The 20,084-nt window shown below is 36.0% G+C and overlaps 2 protein-coding genes across 2 annotated transcripts; one reads left to right on the forward strand and one right to left on the reverse strand.

Annotated features, from left to right (window-relative positions):
* The first annotated feature begins 9,675 nt into the window (after positions 1-9,675).
* Positions 9,676-13,254, forward strand: LOC143610764 (uncharacterized). The gene is made up of 8 exons (XM_077085154.1): positions 9,676-9,862; positions 9,942-10,011; positions 11,195-11,300; positions 11,392-11,490; positions 11,602-11,727; positions 11,974-12,256; positions 12,515-12,607; positions 12,815-13,254. Exons 1-8 carry the CDS (start codon positions 9,721-9,723, stop codon positions 13,252-13,254), a joined length of 1,359 nt encoding a protein of 452 aa, XP_076941269.1. The 5' UTR covers positions 9,676-9,720.
* Positions 13,255-13,905: 651 nt separating this feature from the next.
* On the reverse strand, positions 13,906-17,192 carry LOC143610754 (protein LIKE COV 1-like). Its single transcript, XM_077085148.1, has 7 exons — positions 17,043-17,192; positions 15,665-15,717; positions 15,444-15,553; positions 15,130-15,297; positions 14,958-15,055; positions 14,749-14,875; positions 13,906-14,000 (listed from the first exon to the last, which is right to left on the reverse strand). Exons 1-7 carry the CDS (start codon positions 17,187-17,189, stop codon positions 13,906-13,908), a joined length of 798 nt encoding a protein of 265 aa, XP_076941263.1. The 5' UTR covers positions 17,190-17,192.
* Positions 17,193-20,084: the final 2,892 nt, after the last annotated feature.

A 20,084-nucleotide genomic window follows, 5' to 3' on the forward strand; every position in this document is an offset into this window, starting at 1 on the left:
GAATCTCATCATTGGGAATCCAGATGCGATTGAGATAACAGAGAGTTCCATTCAGGTTAGGGACTAGATGTGCTTCCGCACCACACGCTAACTCGGCGCGTAGGTTGCCTTTGCTGATCGATGCGCGCTGCGCGTCGCGAATGCGCGATTCAAGATTGCTTTGGATCGGCGCGAAGTGAAGCTGCGTGCGCGGAAAAATACAGTTGAGTTGACTGGGTTTGCGGCTGAGCGCATCGGCTACCACATTAGCCTTACCAGGGTGATATCGGATCTCACAATCGTAATCGCTGATGAGTTCCATCGGCGTTGTCTCATGTTAAGTTCCTTTTGATCAAAAATGTGCTGAAGGCTTTTATGGTCGGTGTAAATGATGCACTTAGTACCATAGAGGTAGTGTCTCCAGATTTTTAAGGCAAATACAACTGCACCAAGTTCGAGGTCGTGAGTCGTATAATTCTTTTCATGAATTTTGAGTTGCCTTGACGCGTAAGCGATAACCTTGCCTCGTTGCATAAGTACACAACCGAGACCTTGGTTGGAGGCATCACAATAAACGACAAGGTCGTCAGTACCCTCTGGTAACGTTAGAACAGGAGCTTCGCACAACTTTCGCTTGAGCGTTTGAAAGGCTTCTTCTTGCTTCGAGCCCCAAATATACGTTTGAAAGGCTTCTTCTTACTTCGAGCCCCAAAGAGAAGAGAAAAAGGGTTCAAGGCTTAAGGGTTAAGCAGAGGGGCGGGATGACGACAAGAGAGAAAAAGGGGCGGGACGGCGACAAGAGAGAAAAAGGGGCGGGACGGTGACAAGAAATTATTATTATTAGCAACATATATATATATAATAAATTTATAAAGATTATAATCAAAATTTTAAATCTTAAAATCGGATCCGAAAACGGGTACCTGGGTCGGGTCGGATTTGGGCAGTTGCCACGGTTTTGTCTTTTTTTCCCCAAGATACACCCAGCCCCTCACATGAGACGGCTTGCGAATTAGGACTGGGGTTTCTATAGGAAGAGAAATGACAACATTGCCCCTCGCATGAAGGACATGCGGATGGATTTGACGACCAGACTTAACGGGATTAGTGAGTTCGGGTTTATTGCAAGTGAAATAAAACCACATGAACGAAAATCGCAAATTTGAAATTATCTGATCACTAAAACCACATATTTGAACAAACTACAGAGATGAAAACCACAGTCCACTCTAATATAAAAGTAATGCCATTACTCTCCTTTTTATTATATTAATAAGTGAGATATGTAGGCATACCTCTAATCAAATACAAATACACTTGAATAGAGGTGTGAATCATGTCAGGTTGACGGGTTAAATTGATCAACTCAAATATCATCTATATTTTTATTCGTGTCAAGCATCGATACCCTAATAACACATGCGCTCTTATAACTGTGTAACTCAACCACAGTCTAAAGCCTGTTAATTTGGCTATACGTGTTAAAATTGGCTGACATGTATTAATCAAGTACTAAACGGGTTAATTGGGTTGATGACTTGGTGGTCAATCTTTTTAATTAACGGGTCAATCCAAATACTACACGTTTAATTAAACATGTTAATCAAAACACAAGTCGTGTTTTAAACGGTTTTAATATAACCACACAAAGCTGATTATTTTCGTATCATGTTTTAGACTTTTAGGTCAAGTTGAAAATTTCTTGTCGCAATTTGGAATAGAGACTCATTGTGCTTAAATCTGGAGTCAAAACTTGTTTTTCATATTGGATTTTTTGTTTAATAATTTATCAAATATATTTCTCGTTATTACTAAAGTATTTACCATTTATTGATTGTATTTATAACTATAAATGTAAGTATCAACGATGATCCTCATGATCTTTTATTTATTTAACCGATTTCAAATGTAATTTTGTATTTATCTCATTTATAGGAGAATATATGATATGGCTCAATGAATATAATTTTTCCTTCTATTGATTTCTATAAATACATAAAAAAGGAATACAAATTATGGAAGAAGATAAATACAAAATTATATTTTAAATAATTTAAATAAATAAAAGATCATGAGATCTTTATCCTTTATTGTTGATTATAATAAGTAATATAGTATAATAGTTTTATGTGGTAATTTAACATATAATTAGAATTATATATAAATTCACCTATGTGTGTATCATTGTCTATATAATGAACTCATTTTTTGTTATTTAGTTGTTTCATTCTTACTTTAACCTCTTTTTAGTTTTGTTCGTATAACACGTTATATGAGTAAATAAACCTACGTAGTTTTATATAACTCAAACGTAACTAGCTTTACCGAATAGATATCGTATTTATTAATTGTTACATACGGATTAGTCTTATTTTAAAAGACTCGATCCTCATATACTCAGCCCGATAACAGAACCATACAAGGCAAATCAGATTCGGTAATCCAAGTTGGCTTAATCCGGATCATGTTGATACTATTCGGGTTTAGATTCGGGTTTTAGTAAAAATGATACCCCTACCATGAATAAATGGAATGTTATAAGCCACACTTTTAGTTGTATTTATGAAATGGGCAACTTCATAGAATAGTAACAAACTTTTGAAAGTGTTTCAATTAAGTCACTCAACTTTCATGTTTAATTAAATTAAAGGTTTTAACATGTTTTTTTGGCCTTTTTCTTTTTTGTTTCACGTAGGAAATCTTTTTATTTTTTTTTTAAGTTGACGCTGAGTGGCGACGTAAATTTAATTTTTTATTTTCAAATTTTAATATAATTAATATTTTTTTAAAATTTAACTACATATATTGCAAATTCCGACTCGCACATCTTATCCTCCCTTTCTTTCTTGACGCACAAAAAAATCGATGAGACTTGATTTGAAGATTTAGTAACCCGATTTAAAGAAAGGGGCAACTTCATAGAATAGTAACCAACTTTCAAAAGTGTTATGATTAGATCACTCAACTTTATAAAATGTTTCAATTAAGTCACTCAATTTTCACTTTTGATTAATTAAAGGTTTTAACATGTTTTTTTAGCCCTTTTCCTTTTTGTTTCACATAGGAAATCTTTTTATATTTTTTTTAAGTTGACGTTGAGTGGTGATGTGAATTTTATTTTTTATTTTTAAATTTTAATATAATTAACGTTTTTTTTAATTCTTTTAATTTAGCTACATATATTGTAAATTCCAACCCCCACATCTTATCCTCGATTTCTTTCTTGACACACAAAAAAATCAGTAAGACTTGATTTGAAGATTTAGTGACCCGATTTGATGAAAATATCCATCATTGACCTAATTAGAACACTTTTAAAAGTTGGTTACTATTTTATGAGATTTTTCCTTATACAAAATCCGATTATGGCACTTAGTAGTCATCAGTTGGGCCCACAATTGCATGGGACATACATACCGAGTGATTTTTTAAAGAATCGCAATATAACCTATTTTAATGACCCAGATATTCCTAGCCCAAATAACATTTTGGCCCAAAGGCCCGGTATGATTTGTATATTACGAGATAAAAAACATATTATTGTTGCTTGCACAAGTCAGGCTCAACGATTTAGGAGATCTAAATCGAAATGAGATTTTGTGGTTCTTTTATGATAATTGTTTTAAAAAACCAAAAACAAAATGCTAGCAATGAGTCTCGAATTGGTGACCTGCAAGCTAGCAACACACAAACTTGCAACCAGAGCCATTGACATACTTTTTTCTAATCCGTTGATTAAATATATATCTATATATGATGTTTTTTTTTAATTCGAAGGCCTTAACTAAGTGTGAGCCTAAAGCTCTATCTTTATTTCGCTGGCCCACAGGCCGACATGTGCTTGCAATATTTTACTTGGCATAAATGTCACTTCTTATTTGTCTTCAAGGAAGATGTTTGGTTTTGAATGATACAACTAGAGTCACATCGGAAGCTCGCATACTCATACCTAGACCATCTAAACGAACATGTCAGAAAAATACTCATGTAAAAAGGGTATAATTCAGTCTATGCGTTGAATCGGGCTATGTGAAAGTCAAATGATTTTGACCCGCTCTCTTCTTGGATAAATATGGTTATGTACGTGAAACAAAATTTGTCGCACTTTTATACAAGTCGCCCAAATATATAAAACTGAAACAAAGGATGAAAGATCCGATGCGAACAACATGGGAATAACATACTTCAACCTAAAGCATAGGTTCACATACCATTTGATTCACAATACATAGAAATCAAATTGCATACCAGAACTAAAGAAACTAAATATGTTACAATATTACTTTGTGATGGTAGCTCGAATAGCACGGCCGCCCCAAACATACTCTTTGCGATGATTTATGCATCGGAACAAGCCTGGATGGTTTGTTGGAGAGCACACACATCGCCTCATTGTCCCTTGGGTTTCGCGAGCATGTTCCACCACCACGGTTCGTGGTGGTTGGGAAATGAACAACCTTGTTTTCATAATATTCTCCACACCAGAATAACAAGAGCTTTGATAACACATTTTGTCCTCCTTACAACTTTTAAGAAAAGAATATATTGGTTATCTTGATATATATACCATACTGAAGAGGTAGGTCCCAGCAGAGCCCAGTTGGACCCGCAGGACTCACCTTGAAGAGAGACGTCTGCGCAGAAACCAACTGGATCCGCAGGACCCACCATGCTCAGAGACGTGACGTCCTTACGCGCAGTACGCAAGCTGTTCCCGCAGGAAATGCCTCCCAATGGTGAAGTACTCCGCCTGTTCCCGCAGCTGCGGATACAAGCCATCAGGGAAGGCCACCCGCGCAGCAAGGCTACACGCACAAGGCACTTAGCTCTCAATAATTCAGTTGTCACCTGAAGGAATGAGCAAAGCCGTGAACAATCCCGCACAAAGGCGGGAGGGGGAATACTCCCGCCCAAATAAGCCAGTCCGTACGATACGGGAAGATCTTTTGTACTGTACCTGACGAGGTATGGGCAAAAGATCTGACCAAAGATACGACAGCTCATTGACAACAGTATGGCGAGCAGCATGCTCTTGTACTGTATGTCACTATTAGCCGCTGCCTACTCACCAACTCCTGTCATACCACGTGCATAGCCGGCAGTTGGTGGAAAAGGAATAGTACACAGCAGGCCTGGTCACTGTCAGCCGCTGCCTACCCACCAACTACCAGCATGGCACGTGCGTAGGCCACAGTTGGTAGAACAGGAATACTATTCAGCCGGCTACACCTTCTTGGAAACCTACCTTCGGCTATAAATACCCCAAATGGTATGATCATCTCATCTTATCATATACTATCTTGTATCTTACATATTATACATGATATCTGCTCTAACAATCTCTTAATATACATTTATATTCAAGAGCAATCTAGTCTGATTCTCACGCCGGAGGGTGGTCACAAGGAGGAACCCCCCATTCTCAGTGACGAGCTCACGGTGTCTGTTTTGCAGGTTATCAGAAGAACCATCTTTGTCGGGTCTAACCATTCGTGGGAAACATCTATCTAACCCCCAGATTATCCGTAATCTGCCCGGGGTCCATTAGTGTTTCTTCATTGGCGCCATCCGTGCATAAAAGCTAGAACTTCATTTATTTTCAGTTTTTTCAAACTTCTGGAAATATGGTTAAAGAAACTCCGGTAACCACAACCCCAGCTACTGGGGGGAATACCGGCGACTACACAGTTTTTACGAACACTACCCCGGTTACCCAAGCCGGGGCAAGTGCAGTAAATTTTACGAACACTACCCCAGTTACCCAAGCTAGGGCAAGTGCAGTAAATAATCGCTCACTGGGATTCACCGATACCCGGTTAGAGAGAGAACGAACGAGGCTCCCCCGCCAAACACTCGATGAAATTAAAGCGTGGGCGGAAGCACGTCAAAAATAATTCCAAGCTGAGTTGGATGAATGCTTACGTTTACTCCAACATGCTGATGAATTTGTATACTTTGACGATGATTCGGAGGAATCCGATAGTGACGCAAACCCTCGTCATAGGGCGAAAGGGAAGCGTAAGGAAACGGACTCCCAACCGAAAAGGCATTTTGGAGAAACCTTCAAACCAAAAAACGCGGGTGGAAACCCACGTGACTTCTCCAAAACATTCAGACCAACTGTGGCAAATGCCGGAACGTCCAAATTTGCAAGGGACATTGCGGAAGCAATCGCCCCGAAAAGTGCCAAACAGATGTCCAACATCGGCACTTACGATGGTATATCTGATCCAGACGATCATTTAAACAGATTCATAGCGGGGGCAACCGTCAGTAATTGGACGGAACCTACGTGGTGTTACATGTTCCAAATGACGCTTGTTGGGCCAGCTAGATCGTGGTTCGATCGTCTACCGGTCAACCACATCTACGACTGGGCAGACTTCCAACAGAAGTTTAGCCAACACTTCAGCCAACAAAGAAAGTATACCGAAGAGCAATGGACAATCCTCAAATGCATTCGAGAGGAAGATGAATCTTTGCCAAACTTCATCACTCGCTTCAACTCAAAGAAGCTAAGTCTGGGTAATATCAGCGAAGATCTTGTTCGCGCTGCTTTCATCCAAGGCGCGAACGACCCAGAGCTCATCCGCACCTTAACGGGTAAAGATGGCATGCCATCCACATGGGATGCCATCATGACAGCAGCAAAACGCTTTGCGGAAACGGAGAAGCAACTGGGTAGAGATCTCCCCCAGAGCACAAACCTCTACACCCAGAAAACAAGAGAAGACAACGTCCTTACCGCCCGACTAAACAAAAAGCGGAAGCTAGGCATTTGACAGTCAAGGGTAAACTTTGACACCTCATCCGGCTTGCAACATCGGTTAGGCGGAAGGGATAACGTACAGTCGAACCAGAACTCCAGATGGACGCCACTCACCAAAAGCGTCACCGAGATATTCGCCACTGAGGAGCTCCCATGGCCAAAGGCTCCAATAATCCGACATCGTCACAATGCTAATTGGAGCAAGTACTGTGACTTTCACATGACAAAAGGCCACAACACTGAAGAATGCACAGACGTAAAGGACATGGTCGAAGCATTTGTCAGAGATGGGACGCTCGCGCACCTCGTGGCGAAATGAACGCTGAGCAGGCTGATGCGTGTAGAACCTCAGTTGGGGAAAACACGAATAAAGTTGCAGCTTCAATGTTGGAGACTACATACTGCGTAAACAACGAGATCCCGAACCAGGTGCATATCGGCTCGATGGCACTCCCATCCCAACAACATGGAAGGGAGCTCAATTACACAGTTTGCATGTAGATCAATTCCAAATTTGTAAAGAAAAGGCCCAGAGCCACTTCTAATGGAAATGATTCTCCTTAGAACATCGACGCTGATGATTTTACATTTATACTTATGAACTTTCCACACGGATATGCCGGTTTTCACCGCATAATTACGTGAAAAGTCGTTGCGTGGGGAAGGCGGCAAAACCCGCATAAACCCAAAAAACGGCAAACCTTCACGCAGGTCAGTTAAAGGTAAAGTTCAGTCATCCCACTAAATGAAAGTGCCGGTCTATCCGCACGAATCATGATAGAGGAAATGAACACTAACCTATTAACAACCGCGCGTCGAACGGTTAATTTATTCAACACGAATATGCCGGTTTTCACCGCATAATTACGTGGAAAGTCGTTGCGTGGGGAAGGCGGCAAAACCCGCATAAACCCAAAAAACGGCAAACCTTCACGCAGGTCAGTCATAGGTAAACTTTGGTCGTCCAACTAAATGAAAGTGCCGGTCCTAACCGCACAAATCATGAGAGGAAACCGAACCTATTGACAACCGCGCGTCGAACGGTTAACTTATTCAAAATACTTTAGAAAATTTCTAAAAAGGTGAGGAAAACCTCTACGCAGGTCAGATATAGGTAAAGTTTAGCCATCCTACTAAGTGCAAGTGACGGTCCTACCCGCACAATCACGAAGGAGGAAGCAAAACTTCAACCTATTATCTACCACGTTCAAATGTTAACTTATTCTAAACACTTGGAAAATTGCTAATTTAAACTAAAGTATGCATGAGCAAGTCATATAACGTTTATAAAGCAAGTAATCCAGTGAAAGTAGCGGTCTTACCCGCACAAAGATTTATATTTCATAATATTCATTACAAGATTGGCCGGGTAACTACCTGCCTACAAAAATATAAATCTATACAAGCTAAACCTATCATAACAGTGGGAAGGGATCTTCAGGATCAAGCTTCAGGGCCACTTCCACTTGGACCAGCACCATCGGTAGAGCGTGGCGGTTCAAGGAAAGCTTTAAGGATAGCTAGCCCATCATCAGCAGCAGCAACTTCGTTCACCTTCTCCACCACCGGATACAAAATAATTAGAGTTGGTGGTTTTAATTTTTAAAGGGCCATTAATAGTAACAATCTAACATATTTAAACTTGCAACAAACACAAGTACACATTTATGTAATATGTATGATACATTAATTATAATACTAGAAGATTAGTTATAATTTGTTTATACCATTTGGATTCGACATATGTGAACCTCGACGAACGCCTAGGTGGAAGAGAGACGAGTATGTGGCGAGAAGTGTTGTAGACGTGGTGAGGAGAGAGTTTTTTGGTGTTCATGAAAGAATAATGTCGATTTTATGAGAGAGAAAGGATTGTAGTCCGAGAGTGAATGGGGCCATCTGTGGGACAAACGTCAGGCAGACTAACTTGGAGGTGGTGAGTGAGGAGCGAGTGTGTATATACTTACATACTTTATATTATTTACTTCGTGGCATAAAAACAAGAGATAATTAGGAAAAAGAACTATCATTCAAAATAACTATTTTTTTCGTCTTTCCATACAAATTAGCATGTAAATTTTCCTTCTGCCTTTACAACCCATACCGTAAAGTATAAATTGAGGCATTAAAACATCTGAATATCAAAATTTTGAACAACCATGAATAAGGGGTTGTTTGTGCTTAGAATCGGGCCGAAATCGAGCGAGGATGGCGGTGTTGTGCTTGGGTCGCCATAAGAGAAGAAGGAGAAGGAACGGGCCATTATTAGGTTGAAGATTGGGAAGTAGATGAAAAAAGGAACATTGTATCAGGTCCGGGCTATTTTGGTCCTCTTTTCTCATTTAGCTTCAAGTAAAATCTGACTAAATAAGAGGCAAATGAAACCATTAAGATGTGATGTTTAAGTCAACAAACACTTGAGCTTGAACAAGGGAGCGAACGAGTCGAACTGCTCACGGGTTACATGAGATCGGCTCATTAAAAAGGCCGATCAAGACGAGCTTAAGACCGAGCTCGAGCCTAAAACTAAGCTCATTTAATAAACGAGCCCGAGCTCAAGCCGGCTCGCGAGCCTGCCAGTAATATACTTTTTATAATATATATTTAATAACTATTAATTAATCTATATAATATTATGAGAAAATAACAAAATAATATATATTATGTTTTATATATGAGAAGTATAGGATGAAAACCTTTTTGAGTTGTGAAAACTCGTAAAAACCCTATGTAACATCGTTTTTTTTTTTGCATATGTAATACATGTTACATTTAATACAAAACATCAAAAAATTAAAAAAAAAAATGTTTTGCTATTCTTTAACATTTTTTAAAAAAATATTATCCCGCGCTAATAACTTTACCTCCAAAAACTTTAATTTCAAACTCCCAAATTTTCAAAATCAAACTTTTAACCCACAAAACTGAAAAACACACTCACCGGAAACCAGTGACGTCATCAATAACCGGTAATGGCACAAGCCGCAAGACTCAATCTCCGGATGCAAAAGGAACTGAGGCTTCTTGTCACCGACCCGCCGCCGGGTGCTTCGTTCCCTCGCCTTTCTTCTAATTCCGATCTTTCTTCGTTCACATTAACCGAAATTGATGCCGGTAAGTTAATAGAAGCGATCAAACGATTATTTGTGTGTTGGAAGGTTGTGATTTGTGATTTGGTTTGTGGGTGTGGCAGAGATTGAAGGACCGGAAGGTACTGTTTATGAAAGGGGGGTTTTTAAGATCAAGATTCGGATACCCGAAAGGTGCACACCAAATGTTTGATGTTTTGTCTGAGTGAGTTATGTGTATGGATTTGTGTGGGAATTTGTTGGTATTCGTTTTAGTCCCCAATTGTAGCATTTAGGGGTGTAAATGGCTCGAGCCCGAGCTTGACTGGGCTCGAGCGCGGCTCGTTATGTGTATGGATTGTGTGTATATTTATAGGTGTGCGTTCGTTTCAGCCCCCTATTGTAACATTTAGGGGTGGTGTAAATGATCTGAGCGTGGCTCATTTTGACTTGCGAATGCCCGAGCGCGGCTTGTTTTGAGTTATTTTCTAAAGCTTGGGCTTGGCTTGTGAGTTGTTTTTTCAAGTTCAGGCTTGGCTTGTTTATCATTTGTTAATTAATTTAAATAAAGTTTTATTTAAGTTAATATATTTTGAGAAAAACCTTAAACGAGCCTAAGCTTGACTCAAGCTTGTGTAGTATCTTAAACAAGCCAAAGCTTCGCTGCCCGTGTAGTGTGAAATTAATAATTACCTATGCAGACGATGTTGCTGATATCACTGTTATTCACTGATATATCGGTTATCGGTCCCTTGGTAAAATATCAGTCGTAATATCGGCCCCGATATTATTCGCGATATTGACCGATATATCACCGATTTTCCCGGTGTCAGTTTTTTAAGTCAGTCAATTTTTAGTGTTTAATGTTAGTATTTTAAGTTTTAATCAGTTACTACAATTCTTAGTGTTTTGTAAGTTGCAAAAGGTTAATTTGTTAATGGTAGGGGAGCTCGAAATTAAAATTAATTGTTAGTGTTAAATTGCTATATATATAAATTCTGCATGATATTAAAATTACCGATTAACACCGATATCTCACCGTGATAACCAATATCTCAAATATCGGTCCTTGATCGATATCCGATATTTTTTCGCATTAACTGCATAGATAATTAGAAGTCCAAAAGAGGTAAAACTTAAAAAAAATACACAAGGCTCGAGTTCATGCTCAATAATTAAACGAGCTTTATTTATGGCTTGATCTCGGCTAGAATTCGAAAATGGTCGACTCGTTTCGAGCTTTTTATCTATTTGAGCTAAAGTAGCTCGCGATCAGTTTGGCTTGTTGGCACCGCTAGTAGCATTAGGCTTTTATCTTATGCAAACCAACTGTTTTGTCTGTGTGTATTATGTGTATGCGTTGTGTGTGAATTTGCAGGTATCCGTTTCAGCCTCCAATTGTAACATTTGGGACTCCTATATACCACCCAAATATCGATACAGGAGGGCGAATCTGTCTTGATATTCTTAACCTCCCTCCAAAGGTGAGTTCTTTGGTCAAATTCTTCAAGAAAGCGGCTAATTGGATCTGGTTTTATTACGATTATTTAACCTTAAAATGATTGTCTGAATCAGGGTGCATGGCAGCCGTCCATAAACATCTCGACTGTTCTTACAAGCATTGGATTGTTACTAAGTGAACCCAACCCTGATGATGGACTAATGTGCGAAGCTGTGAGTGAATGATAGATATTATTTTGTCAATGATAGATATATGCCGTATAAACTAAACTACAAAGTACTGATCAATAAATATGTGTGTGTTTGTGTGTTTGCAATGTGTAGAGTAAGGAGTATAAATACAACAAACAAGTGTTTGACCAGAAAGCAAGATCTATGACCGAAAAATTCGCCAGACCTGGTGCAAGTCCAAATCATGGTGGTAATCAATCTGTCTCGGATTTGATCATGGTATGCATGTGTTTCTTGAAAAACAGATAATGAACCGATGCTTATATAAAGGGAAAATCACCAGAATAGGCACGTTGACCACCTTTAAAGCCAAAATAGACATTAACTTATAAGCCAAATATGAAAAGCTTATTTGTGGTTTATGATTATTTTTTATTTTGGCTAAAAGTCAGTGTCTATTTTGGCGATTTTCTCTCATGTAAATGCACATAATTGTGTTGGTTTTGTAAATTTTGTTGTTTGTAGAGAGAAGATAAGCCACCCGAACCGGTGAAAACTGATCTGCAGGAGTTTGCTACAAGTTTTAAAAAGCTTTCAGGGATAAGCAAAAAGCTGTCATTGGATTCATGTTCAGGATCAAACACGAGGGAAAGTGATACGAACATGAATAATGACATCACTGCAAACACATTATGTCAGTCACAGAGTCAAGAACCAAAACAAAATTCAAAAGACATGTCATTGGAGTCCGGGAAAGATCATGTTTTGACCGCGGTCAACTCTGAATGTGATCAATATAACAAGCCACCAGCAATTAGCAGCAAGAATCCACAACATGAAATAATGGATTCAACAATTGTTAATGATCTTGATGCACTAAAGGCAAACTTGTTAAAGGTTCAAAAGAAACCAAATGACGGAAATTGCTTCACTAACCCGAAACGTAAGAAGCTCTCGTTGGATGCTTCGTGTTCAGGATCAAACACAATATGTAAGTCACTGATTCAAGAACCAAAACAAGATTCAAAAGATACGTTGTTTGAGTCCGGTAAAGATCATGTTTTGACCGTGGTCAACTCTGAATGTGATCAATATAACAAGCCACCAGCAATTAGCTCAAAGAAACTATGTCTTTCTAGCAAGAATCCACAACATGAGATACCGGATTTAACCATTCTCGATGCGGAAAAGGAGAACTCGTTAAAGGTTCAAAAGAAACCAAATGATGGAAATTGCTTCACTAATCCGCAACGCAAGAAGCTGTCACTGATTCAAGAACCAAAACAAGAAGATCATGTTTCGACCGTGGTCAACTCTAATCATGATCGATATAACAAATCACCAACAGTTAGCTCAAAGAATCTACAACATGAAGTATTGGATTCAACGATTCTTCAAAATCTTGATGCGCAAAAGGAGAACTTGTTAACGGTTCCAAAGAAACCCGTTGATGGAAATTGCATCACTAACCCGAAACGCAAGAAACTAGGTTTGACTGGAAAGAAACCGTCTTTATCATTTCTAGGCAAACCCCTTAACAGAAACACTGATAACAAAGTCAAAGCAAGGGAAAAAGATGCAGTTTCGTCGCCTGTTCCAAAACTTTCACGAAAACTGCTCCAAGTACTAGAAGAGAATGCTAAAGTTACAAATACAAATGTTACTAAAAATGATGAAGAAAGTTTGGAACAAGAGGGATTATGTGATCCTGAAGGTGTGATTGTATTGGATAGTGAAGAAGAAAAGCCGAGTGCTTTGAATTCTAGACGTTTGATTGCACGAAAACGTTTATTGGGTAGACGTTAAAGTTGTAATCGCCTAATCGGTTGAGTCGGGTCAGATTTGGGTTCAACAGTCATGGTTTTCTTGTATTTTCGTCGCATCGGTCGGTCTTGAACATTGCATAATAGTGGTTATTTCTACAGTCTTGATGTTTGTTTTGGTACAAGATACTCACTATGCACGCACCATTGACATATTATCCAAACATCACTGACATGTCACATAGCCTGGATAGTCATACAGGTCATATGATAGGGCGATAAGCTAAACAGGCCATGAAAGTCATGCACGTCATATAATGGGACGAAAAAGGTCATACAAGTTGTATAAGGGCCAAATCATACGACCTATATGATGTTTTTAACTGACAAATCCGCACTCTTATACGGACCACATGACATCATACAACGAACTTGCACCATTTATGACTCGTTTAACACATTACAACTCATACACAACCTGCCAATCCGTTTGACATGTTTACTTTCATCGGTTTTCATTTAAAAGCAACTATGAGCCTGAAACTTATAACCAAAAAACACTACTTTTAACTGTTTCTGTAAAATTTTGTTATCAAGCAGTGCAAGAACAAATAAGTTAAAAACCACTCTAATATTTTTACATAAACTCTCAACTTGGGCTATTTCTAGGTCCATACCGGTTGCCGCCTAACTCTCAGCTTGGGTTATTTCTAGGTCCATACTGATTGATGCCCGAATCGAACGTTGTTAGAATTTGTGGCATCGACATCCCTCCCGATACAACAATTTCTGCACCAACAAAAAACAAAACATCACTCATTTAAACCTTTGTTTATAAATAATAAGCGTTTTTGTTATGATTACACACAAAAATAATATCATTACTCCTTAATAACTTAGGAGGTTGTGTGTATTAAAAATAAACTTTTGCGACTACCACATGTTTCACTCGTTCGACCCTTAGCCGATTTTTAAGATTTGACCTAATTGACCCGGTTAGAATAAAACGCAGCCCGAGATAATCAATGCGTAAGTGAAAAAAGGTCAAAATTTGTTTAATATTTATGTAGAATCGAACCTCAACTAAAATCAACGATTTGGTTTAACGTTTTCGTAAAAACCGAGTTTTCGGTTCGGTGTCGGTTTTATGTGCAATAAAAAACGATAAAACTGAACCAAACCACATGTATCGATTTTTATTTCTATTTTTGAATGTTCAATAATTTATGAAATTTAAAGAAATAGTGTAATGCTGTAATCCATATATTTTAGCCCAAATGTATAATAAAAAAATTAATTACTATTAACAAAAGAAATTTAGGCCCATATTCATTATTTTGGGACAGATTATTTCATCCTAATAATTTCGAGCCTAAATGGTAAAATTGAAAAAAACGAACCCACACCAAAAACCGAAACTCAACGGTTTTCAAAACTCAGAAACCAGAACCGAAAGGATTTCAAGAACTAAAGAACCGACTTTTCGATTTTAGCCCAAAACCGAGCCACTTTTAATATAAAAAAGATGATAACTCGCCTATTCCTTCGCGAACTGATAAATTCGGTCTCACGACGTCTTTTGAATTCACCAAGAATATATCACCAATGTAAAGATGGTTTGTCGGGACATACACCGAATACAGCTTTTCCTCTCCTGTATAACTCTGTTAAAAGTTTAAAACAAGTTTGATTATATGAACATGTTAATAAGCAATCTTAATCACGCACGCATATTAAAAAAGGCACCTGGAGAACGAAGGATGACGTAATGAATCCAAACGCAAATTCACCCGCACGTGGATGCTTAATTATTACAACTTCCTTGAAGGCTCTAGAGTTTTGATCTGCATTGTAGAAAGTTTAATGATTTGTGGGGCCCGTTAAGTAGTACGAAAGAATAATAACAATTGCCGCCAACCTGGCGATATGGCGGTGCTGATCTGTTTTGAGGCATCATAAATATGTCGAACGAATGGCATTCGCTTGATGAACCATTCTCCAAGGCTTAAAACCGATGCACCCAACCATGATGACATGAAGATTCCCACCACAAATATGAATGACACGGAAGTTACAAACCCGAGACCTATAAAGGGTAAAATGGTAATTTTAGCTTACTCTAGATTTATTGACTATATGTCAGTTAGAAACAAGATTATATAAAGCATTAAATTATAAAGTCAAAACATATAAACCCAAAAAATCAAAAAGATGATAACCGTGTATGCTTACCGAATATATTAATGCCAAGTTGCTCGTAAATAGGAGAGAAAAACCCGTCCACGAAATGTATAAACCACCACGTTACATAGAAAGTAATAGCTAATGGTAACAGGATGACACTGCAAAATATGAAAAAAAAAAATTAGTTACAATACAAGATTATGTTTTAAGTTTCAAGAATGTTAAAAGAAATTATTAATAATAATATAATGAAGGAAAACTTTGCATACCATCCAGTCATGAACTTTTTAGAAGCCCAACTCCTAAGGACCTTTGAGAAAGTCTACATGAACACAATGATGTTGTTATAAAACACTTTGCTTAACATATAATAATAATTGAATCAGTATCCTTGTATTCAAACACCAAAGGTAATGATCAAATAATCAGTTTCCAGAATCAATGCCAAACACCCCTAGATTGTGCACTCATAGTAAACGAATCGAACACGGCGTTGTTCATGTTCGTTCGTAAGCTTTTATCGGACAAGCAAATGGTTCACAAACGCCTAACCGAACCAAATTGCTTGTTCATGTTTGTTCATTAAGGAAATGAACTCGTTCGTGAACAGTTCATGAACACGAATGAACAAACACAAATGAACATAATGTTTTATTTGATTTGGGTAACCAAGAACGATCAGTGTCAACGGTTCGGTCCGGCTACCAACCTTATGTTGTTGCTTTTTTTTTTAACATTCATATTCATATCTTAATTTACACATAAATTAATCGCATAATACCCATACACGCTTTTATGGCTATTGTTCGTGTTCGTTCGTTCATTTAGTTAGCCAAGCAAAACCCCTAATCAAGATTCAATCTTTACAAACCCTCAATCAAAACCCCTAATCAAGATTCAATTTTTATACCAAATAATCAACTCCCATTTACAGAATCAACCTAATTTCGATCAAATCAACATAAAATATAGTTACCAATTTTGCTTATATCTATATGATAAGGTTAAAAAAGTCATTAAAAAAGTATTAAAAACCTTTAATCTGAAAAGTAGTAATTACATCGAAACAAAGGCAAGGAGGCAACAAGCTGCGTCATTTGTTAAGGAACACAATTGAACGAGCATGGCCGCTGTTCGTGATCGTTCATTTACTTAACCGAGCAAACCCCCTAATCAAGATTCAACATTTATAAACCCTCAATCAAAACCCCTAATCAAGATTCAACTTTATACCAAATAATCAGCACCCATTTACAAAATCAACCCAATTTCGATCAAATCAACATAAAGTTACAAAATTATAAAGAATTAATAACCTCATGGCCGGGGTGATGAAAAAAATCATTAAAAATTACAAAAAAAAAATAATAATAATAAACAAACAAACAAACATTAATGAATGTTCACGAACACAATTAAACGAACATGGCCTCTGTTCGTGTTCGTTCATTTACTTAACCAAACAAAACCCCTAATCAAGATTCAATTTTTATAAACCCCTAATCAAGATTGAATCTTTATACTAAATAAACAAAACCCCAAATCAAGATTCAATCTTTATACCAAATAGCCAAAACCCATTTACAAAATCAACCCAAAATTTATCAAACCAACATAAAGTTACAAAATTTGTGAAGAATTGAACACCTCACGGCCTGGGTGATGGGCAAAAGAAGATGAGGGTTTTGGAGATGACTGATTGTCATCGTTGATGGGATTAGTAATTGGAAGAAGTAACTCTCGATCTCTGTCTCTGATTATTGTGGATGATGATGATGATTTCTTGTCAACCATTTCAAAATCTTGGAGTCTGAATTATGAATTTTGATGATAAATTTGGAGTTAATTTTTGTTTGGAGAATTGGGGTTTCGTTGCGTGTCAAGAGTGTGTGTGTATAATAAACTCTCTTAAACCCAGAAAGAATGTGCATGAAATTAATAAACTCACCTCGGTTGTTAAAATTAACAAAACAGACAACAACGAGAAGTATGAGAATGATTTGTGACGATACAAAAACCACTCAAAAAAAGTAATAAAAGAATCGTAACTTAATATATAAATAAAAAACGAAAAAGGTTATAAAATTAAAATGTTTCTCCCGTCATTCTCGTTTCAAAAAGAAACGACGAAAAGACACAATCCGAAAATGAACAAACAACACAATGATAAACTAAAAAAGACACACTAGATCGCAAAATATAACACAATGGCAAACAAAATATGGCACAATGTTGAATAATATAACACAACGTCAAGAAAAAAAGGACACAATCAGTTACAAAAATAAACACAACAAAGCCTTTTAAGTGACACATGTAATCACCATAATGATTTTTACAAAAATTTCTCTCCCCTCTCTCATATTAAATATATTTCTCTTTCTTATTAATAATTTTATATTTAACTTTTTTTCTTTTTACTCTTTCATTTTCTCTTTTTAATAATTCTATCATGATTTAAACAATTTAATACCAGCATAAATATATATATATTATTTTATTTTATATAAATATATTGTATTAATTATTAATATTAGGTTTTTATACGTAACCAATTTTCACGTTCATTTTGAATAATGATTTCAAAAATTAAGGTTTTAAATATATTATATTAATTAATTAATATTGAGGTTTTATAAGAAATGATATTATTTGATGAATATGCAAGAATAATTTACAACTAAAATTTCAATAAATTTTAACTTATTAAATATATATGATATTTACTAAATTATAAGTTTTTTTTTTCTTTCTAACCCTTAAAATACAAATTCGCCATTGATGTATTCTTAATGTTTATGTTAATTTAAACGAGCGGGTTTCTTTACTCGGTTAAAGTATCAAACATGGGTTAGGTCCAAACTAGTTAATGATTAGAATTAGTTTTGGTCCACATGCTGGTTTAAAAAAAATAGACATTACAACTTCTTTTTTTAATTGACTTTAAAATCCACAAAAATATAAACACTAGATCACATGTTTTGGTTTTTCAGGTGGACGAGACAACTTCTTACATTGGGAATACAAATGCTAGATATTAACACAATGTTAATCAAATGATAAATTGACTTTGTATATCATTCTATTATTAAAGATTTCAAAAATATAGATTTATTTAGTGAACGAATTATGCTTGCACCAAAAAATAAGGTCATTCAAAAAATTAGCAAACGTTTGGTATCCATCCGGGAATTTAAAATATTACCATTATTAAGATGGTATCTATCAGACATAAAATAATACATTACAGGAAAATATTAGTTTCCGGATGTTTTAAATCGCAAAATCTAAAGCTGTCAAGTCAAGGTTAGTCTTGAAAGACGATGTTGAAGTGGTGTTGCTTAAGTGGTCTATGTAATGAAACTAAAATGCACGTGAAAACACAATATGATACCTGTTTTATATAAGTGGAAATCATATCCAATAGTAATACTGGAACTCACACTTTTATTCTTAAAAAGAAAAATCCTACACCTTTAGATAAAATGATTAATTTCAAAGAATGAAATTTTCACCTTGTTTTTGTTTTGCAATGAAAATTAATAAAAGGGGTCAGTCACTATAGATGGTTGCTTTGTTTTAGAACAATTTATTTTAACTCGTGGCCAGTTATACGTTGCATTATCTACAGTTAAAAGCATAAACAATATGAAATTACTAAGTTTTGATATAGAAAGTAAAATTACAAATAAAACTACAAATATTGTGTACAATGAAATATTTAGGGATGCATGACTTTTATTTTCATAGTATGTAATGTGTAATTTATTATACCGTATAATATATCTTTATATCTATTGAACATATTTTTTTGTATTTGACATTGTTTTATTATTTAAATAAATTTATTTATTCCAACCCGTGAAAAACACGGGTAACTAACCTAGTGGTTTAATATTTAAAACGGTGCATCTTATTCATTACTTGAAAAAGAAAGGAGAATATAAATTTGCAAATTTATGACTTCAATTAGCCATTTTTATGCAATAATTTGAACACGATTAAAAATGAATAAAATAACGTGCAACAAATTAATGTATATTGTGGTTGTTATAAGCGTTCATACGAAACAACCTAATTCGTTGACTTGTAGATCTCTAACACGTTTCATAATATAAGTGGGAGCCCTCTCGTCAAAAAAATATATACATATATAATGAAGTTTAATCTTAATCTTAATCCATATTTATTTATAATATATATAAACGAAACATTTAAAATCTATCTGGTTGCTCTTTAAATTTTCTCAAATCACTAGATTGCTTTATTTTTAAATGAAAGCTTCTCATTCATTTTACACAAATTTAAGGATATTGGTATCACCAAACCCAGATAGCTCTTAAATGAGTTATAACATCTCATTAAATTAAAAACTAATCTTACCAAATATTTGATATGAAAAGCCTATAAATAAGAATATACTAAAAATTAATATCCGATTTTCTTTAAAAAAAGATATTATTTATAATTAAAAAATAATTTATAGTAAAAAAATAAGCGGGTCATGAGTCACCAAATCCATATATCTTTTAAACGGGTTATAACGTATCCTTTATTTGTGAAACTCTTTGCTCATCAAACTCTAAGTATATTATTAACTTTCTTACAATAAGAAGAAATTAAAATCCAAGACATAAATATTAAAAAACAAAAAATGTAAAACAATGTTATTTTCACATATTCATTCAA

Source organism: Bidens hawaiensis, unplaced genomic scaffold (genome assembly GCF_021521415.1).
Source record: "Bidens hawaiensis isolate Kalapana, Puna unplaced genomic scaffold, B.hawaiensis_p1.1 tig00027761_1, whole genome shotgun sequence".
NCBI lineage: Eukaryota > Viridiplantae > Streptophyta > Magnoliopsida > Asterales > Asteraceae > Bidens > Bidens hawaiensis.

Bases quoted from the DNA above. Each gene is read 5' to 3' on its own strand.
- LOC143610764 (XM_077085154.1), top strand. From the start codon at position 9,721: ATGGCACAAGCCGCAAGACTCAATCTCCGGATGCAAAAGGAACTGAGG. The intron at 10,012-11,194 runs GTGCACACCAAA...GTGAATTTGCAG, and splicing joins AAGATTCGGATACCCGAAAG to GTATCCGTTTCAGCCTCCAA. The intron at 11,301-11,391 runs GTGAGTTCTTTG...TGTCTGAATCAG, and splicing joins TTCTTAACCTCCCTCCAAAG to GGTGCATGGCAGCCGTCCAT.
- LOC143610754 (XM_077085148.1), bottom strand. From the start codon at position 17,189: ATGGTTGACAAGAAATCATCATCATCATCCACAATAATCAGAGACAGA. The intron at 15,056-15,129 runs GTTGGCGGCAAT...TCTACAATGCAG, and splicing joins CAGCACCGCCATATCGCCAG to ATCAAAACTCTAGAGCCTTC. The intron at 14,876-14,957 runs GTGCCTTTTTTA...AACTTTTAACAG, and splicing joins CGTCATCCTTCGTTCTCCAG to AGTTATACAGGAGAGGAAAA.